Source organism: Euleptes europaea, chromosome 2 (assembly GCF_029931775.1).
Source record: "Euleptes europaea isolate rEulEur1 chromosome 2, rEulEur1.hap1, whole genome shotgun sequence".
NCBI classification, from domain to species: Eukaryota; Metazoa; Chordata; class Lepidosauria; order Squamata; family Sphaerodactylidae; genus Euleptes; species Euleptes europaea.
This window is the reverse complement of record NC_079313.1, coordinates 127,050,481-127,077,655: the sequence shown is the minus strand read 5'-3', so window position 1 is coordinate 127,077,655 and position 27,175 is coordinate 127,050,481. Positions and strand designations below refer to the sequence as shown.

The following is a 27,175-nucleotide window of genomic DNA, read 5'->3' as shown; positions in this document are numbered from 1 at the left end:
AAGAGTGGTGGTTTGGAACGGTGGACTCTGATCTGTAGAACAGGGTTTGATTCCCCACTCCTCCACATGAGCAGCGGAGGCTAATCTGGTGAACTGGATTTGTTTCCCCACTCCTACACACATGAAGCCAACTGGGTGACCTTGGGCTAGTCACAGCTCTCCTAGAGCTCTCTCAGCCCCACCTACCTCACAGGTTGTCTGTTGTGGGGATAAGGAAAGGTGATTGTAAGCTGGTTTGATTCTTCCTTAAGTGGTAGAGAAAGTCAGCATATAAAAACCAACTCTTCTTTTCTTTTTCTTCTTCTCCTCCTCCTCCTCCTTCTCCTTCTGTATACTCTACACTACTCTGGGCTCCAAGGAGGAATGGCAGGATACAAATGTAATAAGACATAAAACAAATACAAAGCTCATTTTCAATCATTCTCAGTTTTCATCACTAACCTCTTTGCATTATGTGAGCTGGAACATATATTTGATTAGCAATGGCAACATTCGGGGAATGGTGTTTTTTTAAGCCTTGGTGCCCCGGAAGGACCGTATGACACACAAGTTTGGGATTAACATGGCCTTTGTTAAAAGAACAGCAGCACAGTTTAAACTCTCAGCAGATGAGAGACCTCTGGGGGAAAGAGGCTAGGGGCAGCCTAACATTGTTAGAATGTTAGAATTACCTGGTTAATGAAGAACAAATGCAATTTTACAAATGCAATTTTACTGCTATGCCTGATGAAAGAGTGTACTGGCAAAATCCAGCCCTTCAGATGGTAGCCACGTTCAGTGTACCTCAGGTCCCTGGGAATCTAGTAGGGTTGCCAACCTCCAGGTGGTGGCTGGAGATCCCTCACCATTACAACTGATCTCCAGTCAATAGAGATCAATTCACCTGGAGAACATGGCCACTTTGGCAATTGGACTCTATGGCATTGAAGTCCCTCCCCTCCCCAAGCCCCACCCTCCTCAGGCTCCACCCCCAAAATCGCCAGGTATTTTCCAACCCAGAGCTGGCAGCCCTACCTGTTGAACACATATATGCATGAAGCTGCTTCATACTGAGTCAGACCATAGTTATGTCAAGGTCAGTATTGTCTACTCTGACAGGCAGCAGCTCTCCAAGGACTGGAGTTCTTTCCTATTGCCTACTACTATTGCCTTTTTAAAACTGGCGATGCTGGAGATTGAACCTGGGACCTTTTGAATGCAAAGCGGATGCTCGCACCACTGAGCCACGGCCCTTTCCCCAATATACCATTCATACAATACAGCCTTTAAGGCAAGCCCTTTAGCCTCATTTACAGTGCTATCCTAGACAGAATTATACCCTTCAATAGACACAGAAAAGTGCAACTCGGCTTAGGATGGCACTCTTGATGTTCTAATCAGCCTCCCCTTGGCTGAGTTCTGCCAACAAATTATTGCGACAGCTGCTAAAATGATTCCCCAGTTATGTGTTTTAGTGGTTGTTACCCGCCCTGAGCCTGGCTTGCTGGGAATGAGGGTGGGCTACAAATCTGAGTAAAAAAAATAAACCACTTGGCAGGTCACAAGGAGCCACATTAGCTAGAGGTGCTAACCTCCAGGTGGTACCTGGAGAGCTCCCGCTGTTACAATTGACAGAGATCGGTTCCCCTGAAGAAAATGGCTGGATTGGAGGGTGGAGTCCTGGGCATTATAGCCTGTTCAGGACTCTCCCCTACCCAAACCACACCCTCTCCAGGCTCCACCTCCAAAATCTCCAGGTATTTCCCAACCCGGACCTGGCAACCCTACACTTTAGCAATGGCCATCAACCCAAAGAGACACCTTTACTTCCAACCTCAGAGCGAAGCCAGCACCTCAGGGAGGTCCACAGCTCCCCCATTCTTCTGGCAGGAGCTTTTTCATGGTCGGAATCAACTGCCAACCACAGTTCCCACTGGGCCAGAGCCTTGCCCCCTGCCCTGAAACATAGATGCTATGGCAGGGAATGGTACTCAGAAGATTTCCAAGGGCTCGCCACATTAGTCTATTGCAGCAAAATGAAAAGTCCAGAGGCACCTTAAAGACAAACATTTATTTCAGCATGGACTTTTGTGAGTCACGGCTCACTTCTCCAGCTAGGTTGGAAGATTAGGGTTGTCAATCTCCAGGTAACAGCTGGAGATCTCCTGCTATTACAAGGTTCTCCAGCCGATAGAGATCAGTTCACCTGGAGAAAAGGGCCACTTTGGCAATTGGAAGTCCAAAAATTGAAAGCGGCCCTTTTCTCCAGGTGAAGTGATCTCTATCGGCTGGAGAACCGTTGTAATAGCAGGAGATCTCCAGCTGTTACCTGGAGGTTGACAACCCTAGTCTTCCAACCTAGCTGGAGAAGTGAGCTGTGACTCACAAAAGTCCCTCCCCTCCCCAAACCCCGCCTTCCTCAGGCTCCACCCCCAAAAACTCCTGTCGGTGGCAAAGAGGGACCTGGCAACCCTACAGAAGACCCACAGGTGACATGCCAAAGAACCACACATGGCTCCCAAGCCCCTGAGTGAGTATCACTCCCTCTTGCTTGAAGGTTCCTCGCACCATAAAAGCACACCACCACTAGTGGAACAGATCCATAGAGTCCAGCTCAGAATGCTAGGCTAGATGAACCTTGGCCCTATCCACAATTTTTATGTTCCCAAATGCATTATTAACACTGTCATTAAAAAAGCATCACTATGCACTGTCAGCATGGCCAGAAAAAAAAAAAAAAAGATGAGCTCAGGGAAGTGAAAACGGCCCCCTGGAAGCTCAGTTTTGTAGACCTCCAACCAGAAAGGCTCTCTGAGTCACAGTTGATCTCAGATCGTTATTTATTCATTTCCACTTACAGAAGCTGTACAGATTAATTAAAGGAACGTGCTACATATGTTTGGCGAGGAGCCAGTGGTTGATGCAAGCCCTGAGGCTCCAGTGAAAATTTCGCTGCCAGGCAGATTTTGTGGTCAGTTGCAAGGCAGGGTGTGCCCTTTCCAAATGTACTGGACTGCTAGGCCCATGAGAAGGCCAGAGATGGACAGTAGTGGCATCTTTTTAATGGAAAGAGATCTGTGTTCTTAATAAAAACTATAATATGCAGAATCCCTGACCTGGATGGCCCAAGCTGGCCCAATCTCATCGGATCTCAGAAACTAAGCAGGGTCAGTCCTGGTGAGCACTTGGATGGGAGACCACCAAGGAAGCCCAGTGTCGCTACGTAGAGGCAGGCGATGGCAAACCACCCGTTTGTCTCTTGCCTTGAAAACCCTACAAGGTGACTTGACAATGCTTTCCACCACAGTGCAACAGGGGAAGTTATGCCCATTCCTGTATCCAGCGTGGTTAATGGTTACGAGTGGTGGTTTGGAGTGGTGGACTCTAATCTGGAGAACCGGGTTTGATTCCGCACTCCTCCACATGAGCGGCAGACACTATTTTGGTGAACTGGGCTGGTTTCCCCACTCCTACACATGAAGCCAGCTGAGTGACCTTGGGCTAGTCACAGCTCTCTAAGAGCTCTCTCAGTCCCACCTACCTCACAAGGTGTCTGTTGTGGGGAGGGGAAGGGAAGGTGATTGTAAGCCGGTTTGATTTTCTTCCTTAAGTGGTAGAGAAAGTTGGCATATAACAACCAACTCCTACTCCTCCTACTCCTTCTTTTTCTTCATCATAATCATCATCATCATCCCTGTGCTGGGAAAAGCTTCACCCACTGATTTCTGCCTGTATGTTTTTAATAAATAAAATAAATAAGTTCACCTTAACCCACGCTCAGAAGCAGACTACTATGTTTGCCAGAGCAGGCATTTCGCCCTTTTAAATTCATCCTCAGCAGGAGTTAAACCCATCAAAGGCTATAAGCTTAGAAACCCTAGAAGGGGCCGTGGCTCAGTGGTAGAGCATCTGAGTGGCATGCAGAAGGTCCCAAGCTCACGTCTTGGCAGCTGCAGCTTATAAAAGGTTAGGTAGGTGGTGATGAGAAAGACCTCTGCCTGAGACGATGGAGAGCCTCTGCCAGTCTGAGTAGAAAGTACTAAACTTGATGGACCAATGGTCTGGATTCAGTATAAGGCAGCTTCATATGCTCACGTGTACTTAGGGTTGCACTGTTGGGTTCTTTACTGGTTCTAGAATGGTGTGCGCACACTGGATATGGATGCACAGCTAGATTCACATTAGCACTGTGGGCGTGAAGCCTCCAGTCCTGTCATAAGAATGTAAGAAAGGCCATGCTGGATCAGAACAAGGTCCAGCAAGTCCAGCAGTCCATTCACCCAGTGGCCAACCAGGGGCCTCAAGGAAGCCCACAAACAAGACGACTGCAGCAGCATTATCCTGCCTGTGTTCCAATGCACCTAATATAAAAGGCATGCTCCTCTGATCCTGGAGAGAATAGGTATGCATCATGATTCATGACTAGTATCCATTTTTTCTAATAGCCATGAATACCCCTCCCCTCCATGAACATGTCCACTCCCCTCTTAAAGCCCTCCAAGCTGGCAGCCATCACCACATCCTGGGGCAGGGAGTTCCACAATTTAACTATGTGTTGTGTGAAGAAATACTTTTTATCTGTTTTGGATCTTTCACCCTCCAGCTTCAGCAGATGACCCCGCATTCTAGTATTATGAGAGTTCATAAGCCTGCCTACTTCCTAGCAAGGGTTGTGTGAATCAGTCCTGATAATTTCTTGCACTGGTCTTTCACTGGGCTGTAATGAACAAGTTTATTATCTGTGCCCACCAAACAAAGAACCCCCCACCATCTTACATATGGAACACATTTCACCTGAAAAGTTGTCAGGTTCATCAAAATGAGCTAAATTAGGTACAGTTGCCAGCTCTGCATTGGGAAATAACGAGATTTTGGGAGTGGGGTTTGGGGAGGGGAGGGATGCCATACAGTCCACCCTCTGAAGCTGCCATGTCCTCCTGATGAACTCATCTCTGTCATCTGGAGATCAGTTGTCATAGCGGGAGATCTCCAGGTCCCATCCAAGTACTAACCAGGGGTGACCCTGCTTAGCTCCTGAGATCTGACAAGATCGGGTTAGCCTGGACAACTGAGGTCAGGGCAGAGCGGCAGAGAGCTACTTTCAATAGCTTGGAGAGTGACTGGTCACTCCCGAGCGACCTTTTGTTCACCCTGATCTGACCTACCTTGGAGGGTTGATGTGAGGACAAAACGACAAAGAATGTATGTTGCTAAGCTCCTTGGAGGAAGCGTGAGATAAAAACGGACCGCAGAGATAAACAGATAAAGCTACCAAGCGGCTACGTCTGAGCTCCGCGTTGTCTATAGGCAACCCATCTTTACAATGGAAGCAATAAAGTGATTACAACCCAGCTGCGTCGTTATGTTTTTTTAATATGCTGTGAATTGGACAATGTGCTGGAACTGTTATCATCACCCGTGGTGGCTACAGTACATTCTTCCAGGAATCACATTACAGATCTAGGACTCGCTGTTTCCTGAAGCCAAATGAAATCTTCTAGGAATAACCCTCCCTGTCAGGTATTTTTCTGCTGGGAAACCACTTCTCCCCCAATGCTCCAGCCAAGCCTAATCAAAATGTTCAGACGTTAGCTGAGAAACAGATCTTTCAGAGGCACCATTTGTAACTGGTTTTCAAGCAGATCAAAGAGCTACCAAGGGTGGGTTTTTTTTTTTTAACCAGGTTCAAGAGGCAAATAATAAGTTCTAATCGGCAAACCCAGTTCTCAAATCTGACAGAACTTCCTGCTGGCTGAAACCTGTCCTCAGACAAATCTTGGGTTTTGTATTCTCCCACCAGATGCTGCCTCCTCTTCCTATCCAGGCCATTTGGCAACCAAAGGCTCCTTCTCTCTGCAGTGAATTAGGCAAGCCGGTATGTGCTTGGGAGCGTTTTATGGAAGGTGGGAGAGAAAAGACGGCCCGCTTTGCAGGAGTTTCTCATCTCTCTCCAATTTTATTTCTTTATGTATCCAAGGATACCAGAAACAGACTGTTATTAGCTTCACTGTTGTATGACATAAAACAGCTTTTATAAAAAGGATTAGACAACTTCTAGAACAACTTTGTCAACAGCTATTAACTTTATTATTGGGGAGGGACTGTGGCTCAGTGGTAGAGCATCTTCTTGGCATGCAGTAGGTCCCAGGTTCAATCTCCAGCATCTCCAGTTGAAGGGACTAGGCAAGTAGGTGATGTGAAAGACCCCTGCCTAAGACCCTGGAGAGCCACTGCTGGTCTGAGTAGACAATACTGACTTTGACGGGGCGAGGGTCTGATTCAGTATAAGGCAGCTTCAGGTGTTCAACCATGCCAGATAAATGGAACTTCCATATGCAGAGGCAGCATACCTCTGATTGCCAGGAGCTGCGGGCAGGGCAAAGGCAACATCACCATCATGTTATCTGATAAACTGCCAGAGGTGTTTTGGCCTCTACAGACAGCAGCCAAAGGCTGGACACAATCGAGTGTGGCTGCTTTGAGTAGGGACTTTTTTTTTTTTATAGATAGTACTATTTATTTTAAGACATATTGTCTTATTGGAGTAACACTAGACATGCTTTCCAATGTCCATTGGATTCAGTGACACTTCTTTATGATTAAGCATGTTTTGCATTGTCTGCCCTGTATGAAATGCTATGCCCACCTGACGTATGCTATGCCCACCTGACGTATGGGCCGTCAGGTTGCATCAGGCTTTCAAGGGGCTCCCAAGGCAAGTGAGAAGCAGAGGTGGTTTGCCCTTGACTTCCTCTGCAGTGTCTTCCTTGGTGGTCTCCCATCCAAGTACTGACCCTGTTTAGCATCTGAGATCTGATGAGATCGGGCTACACCAGGCCGCCTTCTCTCCCTATTTCACACCCTGAACTATTCAGACAGACAGACAGCAGACAGACAGACAGATGGACAAATGGACACAGAAAAATAGATAAGTTAGATAAAATAGATAAAATAGATAGATTAGATAGATAGATAGATAGATAGATAGATAGATTAGCTAGACAGATTAGCTAGCTAGCTAACTAGATAAGACAGTTAGCTAGCTAGCTAGACAGACAGACAGACAGATTAGATAGATAAGATAAATGATAGGATAGATAGATAGATAGATAGATAGATAGATAGATAGATAGATAGATAGATAGATAGATAGATAGATAGGACACACAGAGAGAGTTAACATTTGGGTGTGTGAGTGTCTAGACACCAGGGTAGAGCACCGCTTAATGTGTTGTGTCTACTTATGGAACGAGCTCAACAGAATACGAAGTGGAAAACACAGGTATATAATTTATTCTAGGAATCTGAGTTTTCATGTCAGCATTCACAGATAACGGGCCATGTCTGGCAGTGCCTGAACAAACTGTGCTGCAAAAGCGACAGTGAGCCTGACCGGGGCTTCATTTCTTAGCCACACTCTGAGTCTCATTAAACCGTCTTCTCTTCCCCTTCTTCCCCACCTCTTCCCTCCCTTCCCAGCACCGCTTTTCGCAGAAAAGACACTTTACACTCCCCGAGGGGTTTAGTTCATCAACGAATTGGGGGGGGGGCGTGTCTGTTGAAGGATAAAGTGCTCCTGGAACGCTAAGAAGCACTTATGGTAAATAATCATCATTACAAACGTCTTCCCTTTTTTCTTAACCTCTTGTCACAAAAGGCTCAATTCATTTAGTGCCATTGAGAGTTCATTATCTGCACTCGGGGAGTATAATGAAGGGGTCACGCAGAACACCAGGAACAGGGGATTATTAGAACAATGCTCGTCTTCCCAGACAATAGGGTATTACCAAAATGTGCAATGGCCTCAAGCATTTGGGGCAGATGAATTAATGGGAGAGGAAGGGTAAAGAAAGGAAGAAATATAGTGCGGGGGTGGGTGGGGGAGAATGCAGTTCCATTTCAGGGATCGTCCACGGAGGGCATCTATTGCCATGGGAACAATTGCCTGGTTTATTTAAATTTAAAAAAAGAGTAGCTGTGAGGTGGAAAACACAACAAAATGCAATGGGACCACACACACAGACACACAAAGAGGCCTATGGTGCCATCCTATGCAGAGTTACACCAGTCTAAGCCTATTGGGATCAATGGATTTAGACTGGGTTCACTCTGCATAGGATGGCACTACTGGTTCTATTTATATTAATAACCGGGACCCCTAATGCTATGCAAGCCCTCTCTGGATCTAATGAGATTCGAGTTGCCAGTCTGCAGTTGGCAACCCCCGGGAGGATGTAGAGGGGGGTGACGCCAGCGCCCTGAGGTCACTTCCAGCAAAACCTTGATGTGACATCATGGGATGCTCTAGGACTTCCCAAAACCATATGGTAAAACCATAGAGCAGGGGTGTTAAACATAAGGCCCACAGGCTGGATCCGGCCCCTTGAGAGCTCTTATCCGGCCGGTAAACCAACCACCCCCCAGTCCCGATCTGGGCTGGCAAGCCTGCTATAGGCTTGACAACCAAGGCAGCCACCCCCCCTCCCAATCAGGGCTGGCGAGATCCATTTCTGATACCTGGCTAGTCCAGCTATGTCTAGAATCAGGGTGTCAATTCCAGCTTGGAAAATCCCTGGAGATTTGGGGCAATGCAGCCAGGTGTGGACAAGGAAGTGAGCTCAGCAGGGATGTGGAGTCATCAGGTCCAGCCTCTGAAACTACCATTTCTTCCAGGGAAACTGATCTCTGTAGTCCAGAGATTAGATATAATTCTGGGAGAACTCCAGGCCCTACCTGGAGGTAGGTAACCCTAGTCTACAAGTCCATCTAACTTTATCAGATCAATAAAATCTAGTCCAAAGTCTGGCGATTGGCAGCATCTCTAATGAGCATGAGATATTTGAATGTTTGGCACTAGATGGATCTCATGCTCATTAGAGATGCTGCCAATTGCTGGACTTTGGACTAGATTTTATTGATCTGATAGGCCATTTATGCTTGGTAATTAGCAACGTGTTCCAGGCTGAAGTGCGCCACATTTTTTTTTTTAGTTTTTCACACTGAACCTTAATTTAGGAAGTGACTGCAAAGCTGGCACATACCTGCTTCACATTTCTTAAGAGCCCCTTTAGCGCGACCTTTTGGTGTTTCCTTCGCTCCCACCTCGAAGAATCCCCTCAAAGAAGCATGCAAAATCACAGCTGTGTGTTAGCTATGCAAACTGAGGTTGCTAATGGAAGGAACGAAGGAGCAGGCGAGAGTGTGGGGGTGTGGAATTTCTCCTTTTGTGTCAGGACCATGAATAGGCATTTCAAAGGTTGCATTTTTAAAAAGAGCTTTGAGCGAGCATCATTATGACCCTGCATAAATGGCCACAAAGTTAGGCAATTTCCAGTTCCCCAACATGGAGACATGGACCTTTACTCTTGGGTGTGCAACCTGATGTGGTAAACAAAGAGATGTGCTATGTTTGTTGGGGGGGGGGGGAGATACTTGCTAGGAAATTTCCTGTAAAAAAAAAATACAACGTTGGAAGGATGGCACTCAAGCTAAAACGTTCCTTATGACTCAGCTGCAAAGCTAAACACGAAGACATTCGTTCATCTTTCTCCGCTCAGCAGGGATATCGGTTGTCAAAGGCTTGCTCCCGCACCTGCGTTGCAATCTGTTGGAGAAGGTGGTATTTATGGGATGTTTGCAAAATCCAGACACCCAGACTGTATTGTATGCTTTTAGAGCTATATATTGGTGATTGCCCACATTCATGAAATTGGAAAAAGATGGATTTCTCTGTGCCTGCCTCCAACCTGTAAATATTGTTTCCCTTTGGAGTGCGTATTGATGGAGGCAGCTTTGAAAAACCCAATTCTATTTCGAATGGATGACTAAAGACCAGGGCTCTGTCTACACCAGTGGTTCCCAAACCATCGCCCCCTTGGTTCCACAAACTCAACCCCAGCACCCCCTAACCTATCCTATAAAAAGTATTATTCAAAACAGGGGTTTGCATGACTCACTAAAGAAGATAATAACAATAAAAATTCAAAACAGTAACAATTAATTGCACATCTAATCAAAATCAAATTAAAACCTTTTAGTTGAAATTTATTCAACAAAACTGATGAACTTGATCCAGTGGTACCAGCTCTTCAAAGTCTGAAAAAAATTCTGATAGTTTCCACCAAATTTGCCAGCATGGTGCCATAGCTTGATCTATTGTAAATTAGTGAACAACACAGTTGAAGGGCCCCACCTCTAGTGCCGCCCTGCTGCCCTCTTGCCTCTTAGTGCCCCCCTAGGTAATCCCAACACCCCCCAGGGGGTGGTACTGCCCACTTTGGGAACCACTGGTCTGCACTGACACATGGTCTCCCGATGGTGTGGGGGACGAGCCCCAATCTGCCAGGCACTTGAGGTGGATTCTGGTCTTCCAACGCCTTCTGCTTCGGAAGATTAATATAACCCTCTGGGTCCAGAGTAGTAGGAGGAAGCCAACGAAATCAGGGTGTCTTCTGAGCATGCTGTCTCACAGCATGTACTGTTGCCAACCGGAGAAGCATCCACAGGAGGCATCCACATGGAGTTCCTGCTCTGCGCCCCCCCCCAACCCCCCCAATTGCAAATTTAGCTTCTGCATGCTATTTGTACCGCCGACCTTCCGGGTTTTCCCTGGCTCTGCTGTGTGTCTTCTTAGACCTGCTTTGATATGATCTTTCTGGAAATATTCTGGAGGCCTCTCTTCAAAAAGGATTTGGACAGAATGGAGCGGGTGCAGAGGAGAGAGACAAGGATGATCAGGGGCCTGGAGACCAAGCCCTACGGGGAAAGGCTGAGGGAGCTGGGAATGCTTAGTCTGGAGAAGAGGAGGTTGACGGGGGACGGACATGATTGCTCTCTTTAAGTATTTGAAAGATTGACACTTAGAGGAGGGCAGGGAGCTGTTCCTGTGGGCAGCAGAGGATAGGACTCACAATAGTGGGTTTACATTGCAGGCGGAAAGGTACCGGCAGGATATTAGGGAAAAAAATTACAGTAAAAGTTGTTCGACAGTGGGATCAGCTACCTGGGGGGGGGGGTGAATTTCCCCTCACTGGCAGTCTTTAAGCAGAGGCTGGACAAGCACTTGTCAGGGATGCTCTAGGCTGATCCTGCATTAAGCAGGGGGTTGGACTAGATGGCCTCTATGGAACCTTCCAACTCTTACTGTAAAAAGTTTTCCCTAATATCCTGCTGGTACATTTCCACCTGCAATGTAAACCCATTATTGTGAGTCCTATCCTCTGCTGCCAACAGGAACAGCTCCCTGCCCTTCTCTAAGTGACAGCCCTTCAAATACTTAAAGAGAGCAATCATATCCCCCCTCACCCTCCTCTTCTCCAGAGTAAACATTCCCAACGCCCTCGGCCTTTCCTCGTAGGGCTTGGTCTCCAGGCCCCTGATCATCCTCATCGCTGTCCTCTGCACCCGCTCCATTCTATCCACATCCTTTTTGAAGAGTGGCCTCCAGATCTGCACACAATACTCCAGGTGTGGCCTGACCAATGCAGTGTACAGTGGAACAATGACATCTTGCGATTTGGATGTTATGCCTCTGTTGATGCACTCCAAGATCACATTAGCTTTTTTTGTTGCTGCATCACACTGGCTGCTCATATTTAACTTATGGTCCACCCGTACCCCAAGATCTCGTTATATCACTGCCATGGCATAGAGGTTAATGTGGGACTAAGAGCTGGGACAAATGGGTGCTGTAGAACACATGCAGGATGCTGCTGCAGTCTTGTTGATGGGCTTCCTAGAGGCACCTGGTTGGCCACTGTGTGAACAGACTGCTGGACTTGATGGGCCTTGGTCTGATCCAGCATGGCCTTTCTTATGTTCTTATGAATAGGATCGCCAACCTCCAGGTACTAGCTGGAGATCTCCTGCTATTACAACTGATCTCCGAGCTCAGTTCCCCTGGAGAAAATGGCCACTTTGGCAATTGGACTCTATGGCATTGAAGCCCCTCCCCTCCTCAAAATCCGCCCTCCTCAGGCTCTGCCCCCCAAATCTCCAGGTATTTCCCAACCTGGAGTTGGCAACCCTACTTATGAATAAGGTTGCCATCCTCCAGGTAGTGGCTGGAGATCTCCTGCTATTACAACTGGTCTCCAGGCAACAGAGATCAGTCCTCCTGGAGAAAAAGGCCGCTTTGGCAATTGGACTCTATGGCATTGAAGTCCCTCCCCTCTCTAAACCCCACCCTCCTCAGGCTCTACCCCCAAAATCTCTAGGTATTTCCCAACCCGGAGCTGGCAACCCTACTTATGAATCCCCCACTCAAGTATGGAAGTCCACCAGGTGACCTTGACACCATATCACTCTCTCAGCCTAACCCACCCTCACAAGGTTGTTGTTGTGAGGATTAAATGGTGGTGGGGGAATGATATGAAAAAGCCACTTTGGATTCCCGATCAGGGAGAAAAGCAGATTATAAATAACAATAAAAATGCATTAATGCACAGCCCTTCAAGAAGCATCATCTTTCCCCCATTCCTTTTCTCCTTTTAGGAGATACCCCTCCTAAAAAAATGTGTTAGAACAAAAATCAGGAATTCAGTTTTCTTATTGATGCACTAAATTGCATTTGGAGATTGAACATAATTGAAGAAGATCCTAGGAGCATTATTGCAACTTGTTTTGTGCTGTAATTGCTTGCCTAGCTCTCTCTTTTTTATTGTTATCTATGAAGTGTCTCACATCTTCAGTGATTTTTTTTACACTCGTAAACATGTCTGAATTATTTCAATACCGTCTGCCATCTTTTTGCTCCCTTGCCATTTTCTTTTCCCTCACTATCCTAGGCTTCATTTGCCTTCACTGCTCTCAGTGGCTAAGGTGACATATGACATATTGGCTGAGGTGAACGACACTGATAATGCTATGTGGAATTCCCTGTCTGAGGAGATCAGAGCCTGCAGGCCTTGAGGCATCTGTGAAGGCTCCTTTCAGATTTTTAAAAACCCATTTGGGGCATCCATTGATTTCAACCAGGCCAACCAAATGAGTCCCACTCTCTCACATACCTCTCCTGGTATATCAGGGTTGGCTCTGGTTAGTGCTTGGATGGGAGACCAACAAGGAAGTCCAGGGTTGCTATGCAGAGACAGGCAATGGCAAAATACTCCTGTTTGTCTCTTGCCTTGAAAACTCATAAGGGGTTGCCATAAATCAGCTGCAAATTGACAGCACTTTCCACCACCAAGATAAAAAAAAGGTAAAGGTCCCCTGTGCAAGCACCGGGTCATTCCTGACCCATGGGATGATGTCACATCCTGACGTTTACTAGGCAGACTTTGTTTACGGGGTGGTTTGCCAGTGCCTTCCCCAGGCATCTTCCCTTTACCCCCAGCAAGCTGGGTACTCATTTTACCAACCTCGGAAGGATGGAAGGCTAAGTCAACCTTGAGCCGGCGACCTGAAACCAACTTCCGTTGGGATCGAACTCAGGTTGTAAGCAGAACTTGGACTGTAGTACTGTAGCTTACCACTCTGTGCCACGGGGCCCCTTCCACCACCAAACTGTATCTAAAATGTACAATAAGCTGTCTTCCCATCAAAACTTAGGAAACACATACTTTCTGAGTTGTTTCTAACAGAATTTAGCTGTGCTTCCTTAGCAAGGTTCTGCATTTCCATCATTATTTCCCTGCCACACACAATAGTGTTCATAGAATCAAGAGCAAGAGGGGTATTAACTACCCCTCCTAACTTGGTGTCATCTGTAAATTTGATTAGCATGCTCTCTATCCCATCATCCAAGTCATTTATAAAAATATTCATGAATAGTGTTCCTTCAACACTATGAGGAACACTGAAGCCAGACCCCTGAGAAATGGCCAGATCCTCACATCCTCTAAAGACAGCAAGTTTCCCCATGGTACTTGGACGCTTCCAGTAATCTCACACCATGCCTATCATATTGGCTTCCGTTTGGGTCCACACATGGCATGAACAAAAACAGCATGACTTCTGGACCGCTTGTAGAGCAGAACGGCCATCTGCAGAAACTCCCCACCAGTTTTTACAACCAACCTTACCAGCAATTCTGTCTCATCCGAAACAATCCGTGAGATGGCAACTTTCCATCCTCCTACGCTCAGTTTTCTTCCAATTGTTACCCACATAGAACGCTTTTTCTCCTACATATTTCATAACAATTGTCTTAGAATGCAAACAAGCAAATGGGATGTAAGTGGTGCCTAGGATTGCCAGCACGAGGCTGGCAACGAGTGGAAGACTCACCGGTGGGGGGCCTCCTCACTAGCAATGACATCTGACACAACAGGATGTGATGTCATAGTACCACCAGCAACACTCTAGCAAAACTATAGAATTTTGGGTGAATGCTAGAACGATGACATCACTTCCAGTGGGGCGGAAGCAACATCAATGCATCTCTGGCCCCAGCGATTGCCCTCCCCATTTTTCTCCCACTGGTGGTACCAGGGTGGGGTATTGGTAGAGTTGCCAGGTCCCTCTTCGCCACCAGCGGGAGATTTTTGGGGCGGAGCCTAAAGAGGGTGGGGTTTGGGGAGGGACTTCAATGCCATAGAGTTCAATTGCCAAAGCAGCCATTTTGCTCCAGGTGATCTGATCTCTATCAGCTGGACATCAGTTGTATTAGCAGGAGATCTCTACCTGGCAGTTGGCAACCCTAGGTATTAGTTAGAGTACTGAATGAAAACAGGCATCTCCAATGTGATGCCAGTGGATGCCATGGCACCTGCTGACAGCTTTTCTGGTGCCCTCAAAGGTTTTTAGAAAGGGGGTGGAGCAAGGTGGGGCTTTTGCCCAGAAGAGCTTCTGATTGGGCCTGCAGATTTTTTTAAAAAGTTGCTTCAGCAGCAGCTGCTGCCACCACAGCATAAGGATCTTTATTGCATGGCGGATAGGAAAATATTTTTAAACCATAGGCTTCCTTTTTATTATGCATGCCTTTTCCATCGGTCAGAGGTCACCTTGCTCTCCCTGCTGTTTTGTCCACATTTTCCAGATTCTGGCTAAAACAGCATCTGGAAATCATGGGCAAAATGCATGGGGAGAGTGAGGCGACCTCTGATATGCGGAAAGGGCATGCATAATCAAAAGGAAGCCCCAAAGCAGTCGGTGAGGGGTGACTTAAGGGAAACGTCCCTGCATAAAAGGCCTCTGACTCCTAGGAGGCGGCAACAATTGGAGACAAACTCACAGGCTGCAATGCTGACCTCTGAACTCCTCTGATTATTACCAGCAACCAAAGTTCATAATCCAGGCTGGTAGTTCTGATCTTGGTGGCACTACTTGTGGTACAGAAGAAATGGCTATGCCAATGTAAGAGAAAAGCTGGGCTTTACCTTCTAAAGAAAATTCTGCAAGGTTTTTTACAAAAAATTATTAAAGCATTGGACATATAAATGTCCAAGGTGGCAGATACCTAAAGGTAGGTTCAGAATTATAAAATGATCGACCATCATGGCCAACTAGGGTTGCCCGGTCCTTCTTCGCCACCAGCGGGAGGATTCTGGGGGCAGAGCCTGAGGAGGGCGGGGTTTGGGGAGGGGAGGGACTTCAATGCCAGAGAGTCCAATTGCCAAAGCGGCCATTTTCTCCAGGGGAACTGATCTCTATCGGCTGAAGATCAGTTGTAATAGCAGGAGATCTCCTGCCACTATCAGGAGGTTGGCAACCCTATGACCAGCATGTCTAGCTTGCCAGCTTCTGGAGCCATTTGGCTGGTCTGAACTAGATGGATAGGCTTATATAGCAGGAGACCTCCCACTGGCAAGCTCTGTCGGCAGGGGAAAAAAATGAAGTCACAGACAATGCTGCATCACTTTCATGTGACAAGGAGTAGCTCTAGGAATCAACAGAAACTCTATGGTAAAATCATAGAGTTTCCAGCAATTTCTAGAGCTACCCTTTGTCACTTCCAGGTACAACACTTCCAGGTACAACCTAGTGGCATTGGCAATGTCATTGACATCGTGCCCACATGCCCATGTCCCCATCCTCAGACTGGCAACCCTATGATGGACCTTAGCCTGATTCAGCAAAGTAATAATCTGGAGTCCAGAAATCCCTCAGAATTTGAAACTAAAGAAATTGCGCATCATTGCTACCTTCCCACGCTTATTATCTTTCCTCTTTTACTCTTTATAACAGGGGGAAAGTGGAATGTGGAGGGCGGTAGATCTTTGGTTAAGCACATTTTGTCTCTCAACAGTCTATCTTGAAAACTAAATGCAGATTACCCTGCAAATATTACTCAGGGAAAACCTTGCAAAATCCCCAGGAAAGATAAGGACCGAGAGAAGAAAAACAGGGGACAGATGGCCAAGCTGTTGCTTATCAAACATATCTCTGAGTTAGACTGTACCGTTCCAAGTCAGGCCAACTTATCTTCTCCATCGTGAAAGGACAGAATATCACCTGATGATTGGCTCATTAAACATTTGTCAGACAAACACCTCAGAAATAAGAGTCATATTTTAAGCTCTTATCGTTGGCTAGTATGCCAGGTGGCTCAGATGTGCTGGAGAGGAAAATGCAGTCCTAGAGCTGGAAGGCACCTTGGTGCTCATCTATGCCAACACCCCCGTTCAGCACAAGAGGAGGCTACTTACATGAGTCTCCCAGGAGGTCTCCTGTCCCTACATGTTTATGTCAGAGATGGGGATGTGATATAATTTGAACTGTAGCCAGACAGCTTTTCAGCAGGTAACTGGATAATTGTGGAAACATTGTATGATTTATTATTAGTCTATGCAATTGCATTCATAGAGAGCCAGCATGGTATAGTGGTTAAGAGCGATGGTTTCGAGCAGTGGAACCAGGTTGGTTTCCCCACTCCTACACATGAAGTCAGCTGGGTGACCTTGGCTAGTCACAGCTCTTAGAGTTCTCTCAGCCCCACCAACCTCACAAGGTGTTTGTTGTGGGGAGAGGAAGGGAAGGTGCTTGTAAGCCGGTTTGAGTCTCCTTAAAAGGTAGAGAAAATCAGCAGATAAAAACCAACTCTTCTTCTTCAGTGACAAAAAAAGCTAATGCGATCTCAGAGTGCATCAACAGAGGCATCAGCATCCAAACCACAAGATGTCATAGTTCTGCTGTACACTGCATTGGTCAGGCCGCACCTGGAGTATCATGTGCAGTTCTGGAGGCCTCACTTCAAAAAGGATGTGGACAGAATTGAGCGGGTGCAGAGGAGAGCCTTGAGGATGATCAGGGGCCTGGAGACCAAGCCCTATGAGGAAAGGCTAAGAGAGTTGGGAATGTTTAGTCTGGGGAAGAGGAGGTTGAGGGGGGACATGATTGCTCTCTTTAAGTATTTGAAGGTCTGTCACTTGAAGAAGGGCAAGGAACTGTTCCTGTTGGCAGCAGAGGATAGGATTTGCAATAATGGGCTTAAATTGTGGGCAGGAAGGTACTGGCTAGATATTAGGAAATAATTTTTTACACTAAGAGTTGCTCGACAGTGGAATCTGCTACCTGGTGAGGTGGTGAGCTCCCCCTCACTGGCAGTCTTTAAGCAGAGGCTGGACAAACACTTGTCAGGGATGCTCTAGACTGATCCTGCATTAAGCAGGGGGTTGGACGAGATGGCCTCTATGGCCCCTTCCAACTCTCCTCCTCCTCCTCTTCCTCTTCTTCTTCCTTCACATATTTATACACGGGGAAGCATTCAAATGTATGATTCTTCCACACAAACCCATGCTTGAAGTGGTCCGATACAGAATTCGACAACCCTTTTCTGTGGAACGCATAGACCAACTGCATGTAGAGATCATTCACACATGCAAGTCACAGTTCAATGCACTTGCTTGAACCAGCCCTCAATTTCCCATACTACCATTTTGAGGAGGGAGCAGGCCAGCGGACAGTTTCCGTCATTTCTGTTTCTATGTTTAGCCAGCAGTATGGGAAGCCGGAGACGAGAAAGTTCACTGGAATTTGCGATTTCTGGTTCCAGATGGACTTTCATTTGCATTCTTCTAAAAAAAATAACCACCTCCCAAACCTAACTTAGAACTGTGTCAACTAACAAATGTTTCTTTCAGAGGAAATTCACACTTTTAATATTTAATAAATTGCGTGTGTTGGGCAGGGAAGGGAATCTCAGCAATGTTTCCGCAGTCAGATAGCGATCGCTTTCTCAGCCAAGCAGTGCGTGGGAGGTCTTAACATTGGATTATTCCCCCCCTACACACACACAAAACAAGCCATATCTAAAATATTCATGTTTGCAAATTTATCCAAATTTAGCTTTGTCTTTTAATGGGCAACTGGAAGGATGATTCTCTGTTATGAATTTTCGTTTGCCCAGTTGACTGAGCTGCGCAGCTGAGCCCCTTTCGCTTGGCGAGGGCTCACGGAACAATTCATAGGAGCTCATGAATTGCAGAACACAGACATGAGAGATAGGAAAAGCAGCTGCATTAGGATACAACTATGCATGGCGTGCATGCAGGAAAGATTTCAACATGGGGGGGATAGTCAGTCCAAAATGTGAGCCTCTGCTCCCCCTCCCCATGCATACTGTAGCAGTACAGTCTAGGAAGCAAAACTTCCCTCAGTGAGTTTGATGAATGTTTTAATTTACTGTGGCATTAATGTCCATGGCATCCATCTACTAGGGTTTTCAGACTCCACATGGAGCCAGGAGATCTCCCAGAATTACAACTGATACCTAGACTACAGAGATCAGTTCCCCTGGAGAAAATGGCCGCTTTGCTGGGTAGACTATGTGGCAGGGGTCCCCAACATGGTGCCTGAGGGTGCCAAGGCACCCGCCAACATCTTTCCTAGTGCATGCCAAGGTTTTAGAAAGTAGGTGGAGCCAGGTAGGGCTTCTTCTTGCCCAGGAGAGCCTCTGCCACTGGAGATCAGATGGGCTGTATCAATCAAAATAATATTGTTTCGGCAGCAGCTGCCACCACAGTATTAGTTTTATTCTCTCCTTTTTCTCAGTATATATTATTAAAACACTCTCCCTTTCCCACTGCACTTGGCCATCCTCTCTGGGTGTACATGGCTCTGCCATCTCCCATGGCAGCCATTTTGTGGTTGGCTCCACTTCCTGCAGCAGCCATTTTGTGGTTGCACCCATCACCCTACGACAGAATTCCAAAGGTATCCACAGACTCAAAAAGGTTGGGGACCTTCAAAAAGGTTGGGGACCTTCAAAAAGGTTGGGGACCTACTCTTTTTTTATATATATAAATTTTTTCATTGCATTTTTATAATAAATCGAAAAAAGGGGGGGAAGTAAATAAAAGTAATAAAATAAAAAAGTATACATATAAAAGGAGAAAAAAAATACATATATAGAGCGTAAGATTCTGTTATACATTGTTATTCATATAAAACTGTATTTTTACACCCTAGATCCAAAACCCTCCCCCCACCAATGTGCCCATCACCAATGGACTTCCGATGAGGTGTCATGACAAAAATTAAAAAATCACATTGTTATAATTAAAAAATCACATTGTTATAGGGGACCTACTCTTTGGCATCATACATCACTGAAGTCCTTCCCCTCCCCAAAACCTGCCCTCTTCAGGTTCTCCCTCCAAATCTGCAGGAATTTCCCGACCCAGAGTTGGCAACATTAACTTCATCAGATGTATGAAATGCATGACGTCCCACTAACATAGGTGGTGGATCTATATACATATATGGGTTAAGAGTAAATGGAGAATAACCAAGGCAAGGGAAGCTGAAGAAGAAACATGGCCAGGAGTACAAAACAGACACTAGTTATTGGAACATTAAACGTTTGTGAGTGCTTATGCGCAAGTATATATCTCCTGCTTCCAACATTCCATCACTGTGGCTAGACCAGGAAACTAGACCCAGAGATGGGCTATGCAGATGAAGATGTGGGGTTATGCAGACAGGGGCTGGCTCAATTGTCTATGGCAGGGTTCCCCAACGTGATGCCCATGCATGACATCACTCCCTGAAAGTTTGTAATTGGCTCCACCTCCTGTGACAACCATTCTGTGGTTGTGCCAACTGCCTTGTGTTAGAATCCCAAACAGACTGAGGCTTGGATCCTCCAGAGTGTTTCCACAGAAGGTCGAATTTCCACCCTCAGAATCTCCTCCCCCTCCCACAACAGCCCCCAAATCACACCACTTGTCCTGCTTGCTCCTTTGGTTTGTATCAAACTTGCTGAAAAGTCCTTAAATTTCTCACATCTTGTCAGAGTGAGTAACACATCTGTAAGCATATGGGTCGCCTTGCTCCAGGACTGGTCATGGCAACCCCAGCAGATGTGTGCAGCAGCCTTTCCAGACCAAGCAGCAAGCCTGTGCCGCCATGGAAAGGACTCCTCTTCATCCCGCGAAACCGGCAGTCAAAGAGCAGCAGCCAAAGTAGTCCCTCCAGCGAACCAGAGGGCATCCATGTTCCTGTGTATCCTGCTCCAGTGAAAGCCATATTTCAGGGAACATGCCCAGGCATGTAGCCTGCACCAACACCCCCCTCCCTTGCAACATCGGACTGATTAAGCAAAGCCATTCAGCACACTTTGATGGTTCATTCTTCAGCAGCGATCCTTGGACATTAGCAGTGATCACGCCTTTTGTTCCAGCCCATTAAGCTCATCAACGAGACCCTCCTGGATCCTCCCGGGTTGCACAAGCCATTGGAATCAGAATAGTATTTCCAAATTGTCACCACCCCACCCCTCAGCCGGTCATTAATCCTTTTGTCACCTGGGAACCTGAAGGGGTAATCCAATCAGCCCCCACCCCCTGAAAAGAGTATAACTGAGGTCCTGAAAGTCCAGACGATCCCTTGAGCCTTCCCCTCCATACTGCCTGGCCCTCTGCCAGAGTGGGTGTTCATGCTTGAACACACAGAGGGTTCCCCCTGTCCCCTTTTTATCCCCTATAGCCTACTGGAACCCAGGACGGACAACTCTGGACTACTGGAAAGGTATATCCCATGGAAATATTCCTGCCACCTGGCAAAAGTCTCTTCCTACTACCTTTTTATTCCTAGATTCTCTGTATGTTTGTGTAGCACCATTTGAATGCTTGAATACATAAACACTATTTAATTTGGAATCCTTTTGCCTCTGTCTTCATTCCAAGGTCACAGAATATGGACTCTGGTATAGCTGGTTGATCTCGCTATATAAATATTAAAGTTACCGATCTGCTCAGCTAATTCCCCAATTAAAGAGCATTTCGGGTAACACATCCCCTATTTGCTGTCTCCACACCAGCGTGATCTCATAGTACTTGTCTGGTTCCAGCCCCACCCCAGATCTGGCCCCTTTGGGAAACTGAATTGTTTACAGCTCCATTTTATAGTTTTAGCTCAGCTCACACAAGGCAAGTGCTGTCTGCCCTCCAACTGGAAACCGGAAGCCTCGAGTTGATCTTATGGTTTTAGCAGGAAAGACAAATTTTACAATTCGAGGTTTATGACACATTTTTTCCCTTATCTTGTAAACCTGTGGCGGGAGAGAGTTAGGGTTGCCTACATCCAGGTAATGGCTGGAGATTTCCCAGAATTACAACAGATCCCAGAATTACAACACTTACCTGGAATCCACAACTGAAAGAAGAAGAAAACCTAGAATTGGTATCTGTTGGACTTTTTGTCTGTCTTAAGGATAGTGAATTTTGGAAACCTTGGAATATTGTGACTTTGTGTCTTTATGCTTAAGAAATAGGACTTTTTGTATGTTATTGTATAATACAGTCTGTCGTTTAGCTATACTTTGTATGGTTGATCTGTGTTAGATTTGGAGTAACTACATTTATACACAGAGGTGTCTATTTTGGCTTACTAACATCCAGGTAATGGCTGGAGATCTGCCAGAATTACAATAGATCTCCAGACCACAGAGATCAGTTCCCTTGGTGAAAATGGCAGCTCTGGAAAGTGAACTCTATGGAATCATATCCTCATCGAGCTCCTTCCCCTCACCAAATTCTGCCTTTCCCAGGCACTGCCCCCAATCTCCAGGGATTTCCCAACCCACACTGGTAACCCTAGGGAGAGCTGGTGACAAACAAAGCTCCCAATAGCAGAAGCCTCAGGCCTGGGAGCTCCTCTACTGTCACCGGGACACATGGAAAATCAGTTCCCAATGCTTCCTGGCTCAATGGATTGAGTCGGGATGACTGAGAACTACGGTTGCTGACCTTCACATGGGGCCCGGAGATCTCCCAGAATGACACCTGATCTTCAGGCTACAGAGATCAGTTCCCCTGGGGAAAATGGCTGCTTTGGAGGGTGGACTGCTGAGGACCGTCTCCAAACCCTGCCCTCCCCAGGCTGTACCCCAAATTGCCAAGAATTTCTCAATCCAGAGTGGGCAGCTGTAAGAACTACATTTCCCATGCTTCCCAGAGCCAATGAGGGAGCAGCCAGGCCTTAACTCTGAGTCCTCTGTCATCAAAAGGCCTCCAAGCTTCACCTCTCCCCACAACAGAATGAGTTTAGAAAAGGAGAGGGAAAGTGAGATTTTGGAGGGGGCTCATCAGTGTTTGACTCAATAAAGGAAGCCACAGCCTTCAATTTGCAAGATCTGAGCAAGGCTGTCAAAGATAGGACATTTTGGAGGACTTTCATTCATAGGGTCGCCATGAGTCGGAAGCGACTTGACGGCACTTAACACACACACACATCAGTGTTTGGTGGATTAACAGAGACATGTATGGGGTGGAAATGGGGGCGATAAGGTTGCAAGATCCAGGTTGGGAAACTCCTGGAGAATTGGGGGTGGGTGGGATCTGGGGAGAACAGGGACCTCAGTAGGGTACAATGCCAATGAGTCCACCCTCCACAGCAGCCATTTTCTCCAGGGGAACTCATCTCTATAGTCTGGAGATGAGCTGTAATTCTGGGAGATCCCCAGGTCTAGGGTTGCCAGGTTCCTCTTTGCCACTGGCAGGTGGTTTTTGGGGTGGAGCCTGAGGAGGGCGGGGTTTGGGGAGGGGAGGGACTTCAATGTTCATAGAGTCCAATTGCCAAAGTGGCCATTTTCTCCAGGGGAACTGATCTCTATCGGCCAGAGATCAGTTGTAACAGCAAGAGATCTCCAGCTAGTACCTGGAGGTTAAGAGATACAGAGATTTTAAATTATTCCATACATTGTTAAATGGTATGTTTGTGTTATTGCAATATTATATTGTTTCTACTATTTATCATAGATTATATGTAATATGGAACTCTGAGGAAGAAAGCGAAACAAGGCAAACCAGGGCTTGTCCGTTTCTCTCGAGCACGCAGAATCAGGCTCCTCCGATCCAGCGTGCATCTGCATTTACAGCCTTGTGCTGAGTATCTTGGATTCGGTCCTTCCAATCCTGAGTCTCTCGTTGGGCATTTTTGGAACAGGCTTATCTCGTTGTGACACAAGATTTACTATCGAGCGGAGGAGTGTCCAACAGAAGTGTGGAGCGAGTCTGCGAACTCATGAACTCACTAATTGCATGACTGAGCGGCATGGGCATCCAGTTCCTGCATTCCATCGGACTTTAAGTCAAGCTGAGCTGTTCTTTATTATTCTCCGTTCCACTTGCATTTGATTTATATATGTTTGGGGATACTTTGCTTTATGAATGCCTTGTAAATTTATGTACCGGTATTAAAAAAGTAAGGTAAAGGTCCCCTTTGCAAGCACCGGGTCATTCCTGACCCATGGGGTGACGTCACATCTCGACGTTTACTAGACAGACTTTGTTTACAGGGTGGTTTGCCAGTGCTTTCTCTGGTCATCTTCCCTTTACCCCCAGCAAGCTGGGTTCTCATTTTACCGACCTCGGAAGGATGGAAGGCTGAGTCAACCTTGAGCCGGCTACCTGAAACCAACTTCCGTTGGGATTGAACTCAGGTTGTGAGCAGAGGTTGGACAGCAGTACTGCAGCTTACCACTCTGCGCCACGGGGCTCTAAATTTATGTATTAGAAGGGATATATTACTAGTAAAGTGTAGCATTTAAAAATCGTGTTTGTTTGTGGTCTGCGCTGCTGTTACATTCCTTTAAGTTTTGCTTAGTACCTGGAGGTAGTCAACCCTACCCAGGTCCCACCTGCCAGGATTAGCCTTGAACAGGGTTAAGTTTCAGTGACTGAATTTTGGCCCAATCCAAACTGAGCCTCACTTTGCCTGAAGTGAGCTGAAGAAACGGCTTGCCTGTTCCTAATTCCATATTAGTCCCTTTCACACAAAGCTTCTGTTGCCTTTTCAAAGAAAAAAAAAACCCTTATTAAATAAGCACGGGCACATTGCAGAAACAAAAAGTGTACTTGTGTGTGCCAGAAGTGGGTTCAAATTAGATCCACACAACAGAAGGCATTACAGATGGCCGCAGAGTACACGCTTCAAAGTGATGCAACTCCTTGTTGAGACTGGGTTACCGTTTAATGGAGCATCTCTTAGCCCACTTGTTCACACCACGGAAACTATTCATAACGAAAACTCCTACCAGCTAGATGACTGAACTCAACAGGCTGTGCATGCAAAGCTTCAGGGAGCTGTGTAGTCTTAAAGGTAAAGTAGTCCCCTGTGCAAGCACCAGGTCATTCCTGACCCATGAAGTGACATCACATCACAATGTTTACTAGGCAGACTATGTTTACAGGGTGGTTTGCCAGTGTCTTCCCCAGTCATCTTCCCTTTACCCCCAGCAAGCTGGGTACTAATTTTACCAACCTCGGAAGGATGGAAGGCTACCTGATACCGACTTCGGTCGGGATCGAACTCAGGTTGTGAGCAGAGCTTTTGACTGCAGTACTGTAGCTTACCACTTTGCGCCACAGGGCTCGTGTAGTCTTTAGCGAACCCACAAACCCAAAGTCATGGAAGTTCCCATCTCTTGGGGACTACAGAAGCTGTGCAATGCCTGAGCTAGCAGCACACATGGGTCAAGCTCAGGGAATCTTTCTGATCCAAGCGACCACACGCCGTGGCTTTTACACAGCTTGCGTGAGCCACAGCTCATGTGACCGATAGGCCAGCTTAGCCTTCATGTTAACCTTTTCAGTCTTTCAAATTCCTGAACAGCAGTAGAAGACTAGTAAAACTGGCTTTAACCTGATGTTCGGAAACAACACAGCAATACTTCCATGCCTCATAGTTCTAGGCACTGCTCCATTTTTAAGCATATGATTGGCTTGTCAGTTATCACTTAGGTCATTTTTGCATGGGTACTTTCACTCACGTTCATCCCCGCTGTCTCGGTTGTTCCTTGGAGTTATGCATGAGTTTCCCCTCCATTAGAGATGACCTCGCTGCCAGCCCTCACAAATCCTGAGACTTCCCATCCCTCTGTTAACTTAGTTCTTCCCTCTCCCGAGCTCAGCCCGGCTGAAATCCCAATGCATAAGGTAAAGTGCGGGACACACAAGCTTTGTTTCGCTCACAGCCAATTACAAAGCAGCATGTCTAGAGGCGGGGATTCAAATGCTTCCTGCTTCCTGGGAGCTCTTTCTGTGCAGAAGAAAGGCTTTTTAAAACCAAGGTTTGGATTTCTCCCCCTCCTCTTCTTTTCAGATTGCTCCGTTTGTTGTTTTTGTTCTTAAACTGCTTTTTTATGTGGCAGTTGGGTTTTGGGGGAGGAACTTTTCTCTCACTTCAGCCAATTATGAAGTAGCATTTCAAGGGGCGGGGATTCAAAAGCTTCCTGATTTGAGCTTGGAGGCTGCTGGTGTATAGACTCCCAACAGGAAAGTGTGGGTCCAGCGAGCAACAAACCTCAGGTAAAAACCCCATGCATAAATGACCTTAGAGATCTCTTGGTTCTAAATTGATGTTTGCCCTGCGATCCAGACAACTGAATTCAAGGGAAAAGATGGCCTTGAGACCACATTCACCGTTGCTAAGAATCTGCGATGCACAAGAGGAACCGGAGTAGGACGCAAAGGCAAGGTACGCAGCGGGAAGTTGTATAAACTGTACTTACTTGGAGAGTTTCATTTCAATTTGCTGGCGGATTTCCTGCCTCTCTTCATCAGTTCTCCTTGGGAAAATGTTCCTATCTTCCAGCTCCTGTTTGCTCGGCCTGTTCCGCAATTTTACTGCCAGCAACTCTTTCTTACACTTCCTTGGCAAAGTACCTGGAGAAACACACATTGAAAAATATGAATGTGTCAGAGAGGCTGTTCCAAAAATAAGTCAAGGAACACTGTTGAGATTGGATGACATTTTCTTGGGAAACAGAATGCAGATGGGGAGGGGTCTGGAGACCAAGTCCTATGAAGAAAGGTTGAAGGAGCTGGGTATGTTTAGCCTGAAGAGGAGAAGACTGAGAGGGGATATGATAACCATCTTCAAGTACTTGAAGGGCTGTCATATAGAGGATGGTGCCGAGTTGTTTTCTGTGGCCCCAGAAGGTCAGACCAGAACCAACGGGTTGAAATTAAATCAAAAGAGTTTCTGTCTAGACATTAGGAAGAATTTTCTAACAGAGGTGGTAAGCTCTCCCTCCCTGGATGTTTTTAAGCAGAGGTTGGATGGCCATCTGTCAGCAATGCTGATTCTATGACCTTAGATGATGGGAGGGAGGGCATCTTGGCCATCTTCTGGGCATGGAGTAGGAGTCACTGGGTGTGTGTGGGGGGAAGTAGTTGTGAATTTCTTGTATTGTGCAGGAGGTTGGACTAGATGATCCTGGTGGTCCCTTCCAACTCTATGATTCTATGATTCTATTCTGTGAATCCCACAAGGATGTTCCTCAGATAGAATGTGGGACCTTTCGTTTAAAAAATGCAGAGGACTGGGTGGGTGAAAGACCCTGATGTGGTTGTCCCAATCCATGTGGCTGCAGCTTCCAAATGCTACCCAGCCCAAGAAAAACCACAACACTTAGCACTTCTATAGCAATTCCATAGGTTCAAGTACTCCACAGACATTATCAACAGCCCTGTAAGGTAAGAGGTTATCACCCTCATCCCTCATACTGCAGACAGGAGCTGAGGGAACATTGTTTGCCTGCAGAACTGGACCAAAAGAGGAGCTACCTTCACCCCTTCAGGCAATTCATCCCAGAGAGATGGAGACAGTGCTGTATAGGTGAGCCCATAGGATGGCCGGCGGAATGGTTCTGATGGAGGGATCCAATAGGAGAAGACTCGGAGAAGCTGAAAGATGTACATATAATGCTTTGAACACTGAAAATGCTTAGGCCCCTTTCACACTGCCATTCTCAACCAGTTATTATCCACTGTTGGACCTGATTTCAATTAAAGCGAAATTGGGATGGAGGTTT

The 27,175-nt window shown here is 46.5% G+C and overlaps 1 protein-coding gene across 3 annotated transcripts in view; it reads right to left on the bottom strand.

Annotated features, from left to right (window-relative positions):
• Nucleotides 1-27,175, bottom strand: part of PHACTR3 (phosphatase and actin regulator 3) — a 257,734-nt gene that overhangs the window by 64,920 nt on the left and 165,639 nt on the right. For all 3 annotated transcript variants that reach the window (XM_056843978.1, XM_056843977.1, XM_056843976.1), the window contains one exon: nt 25,871-26,024. In XM_056843978.1, coding sequence (XP_056699956.1) covers nt 25,871-26,024 — 154 coding nt within the window. The remainder of the gene's footprint in view (nt 1-25,870; nt 26,025-27,175) is intronic.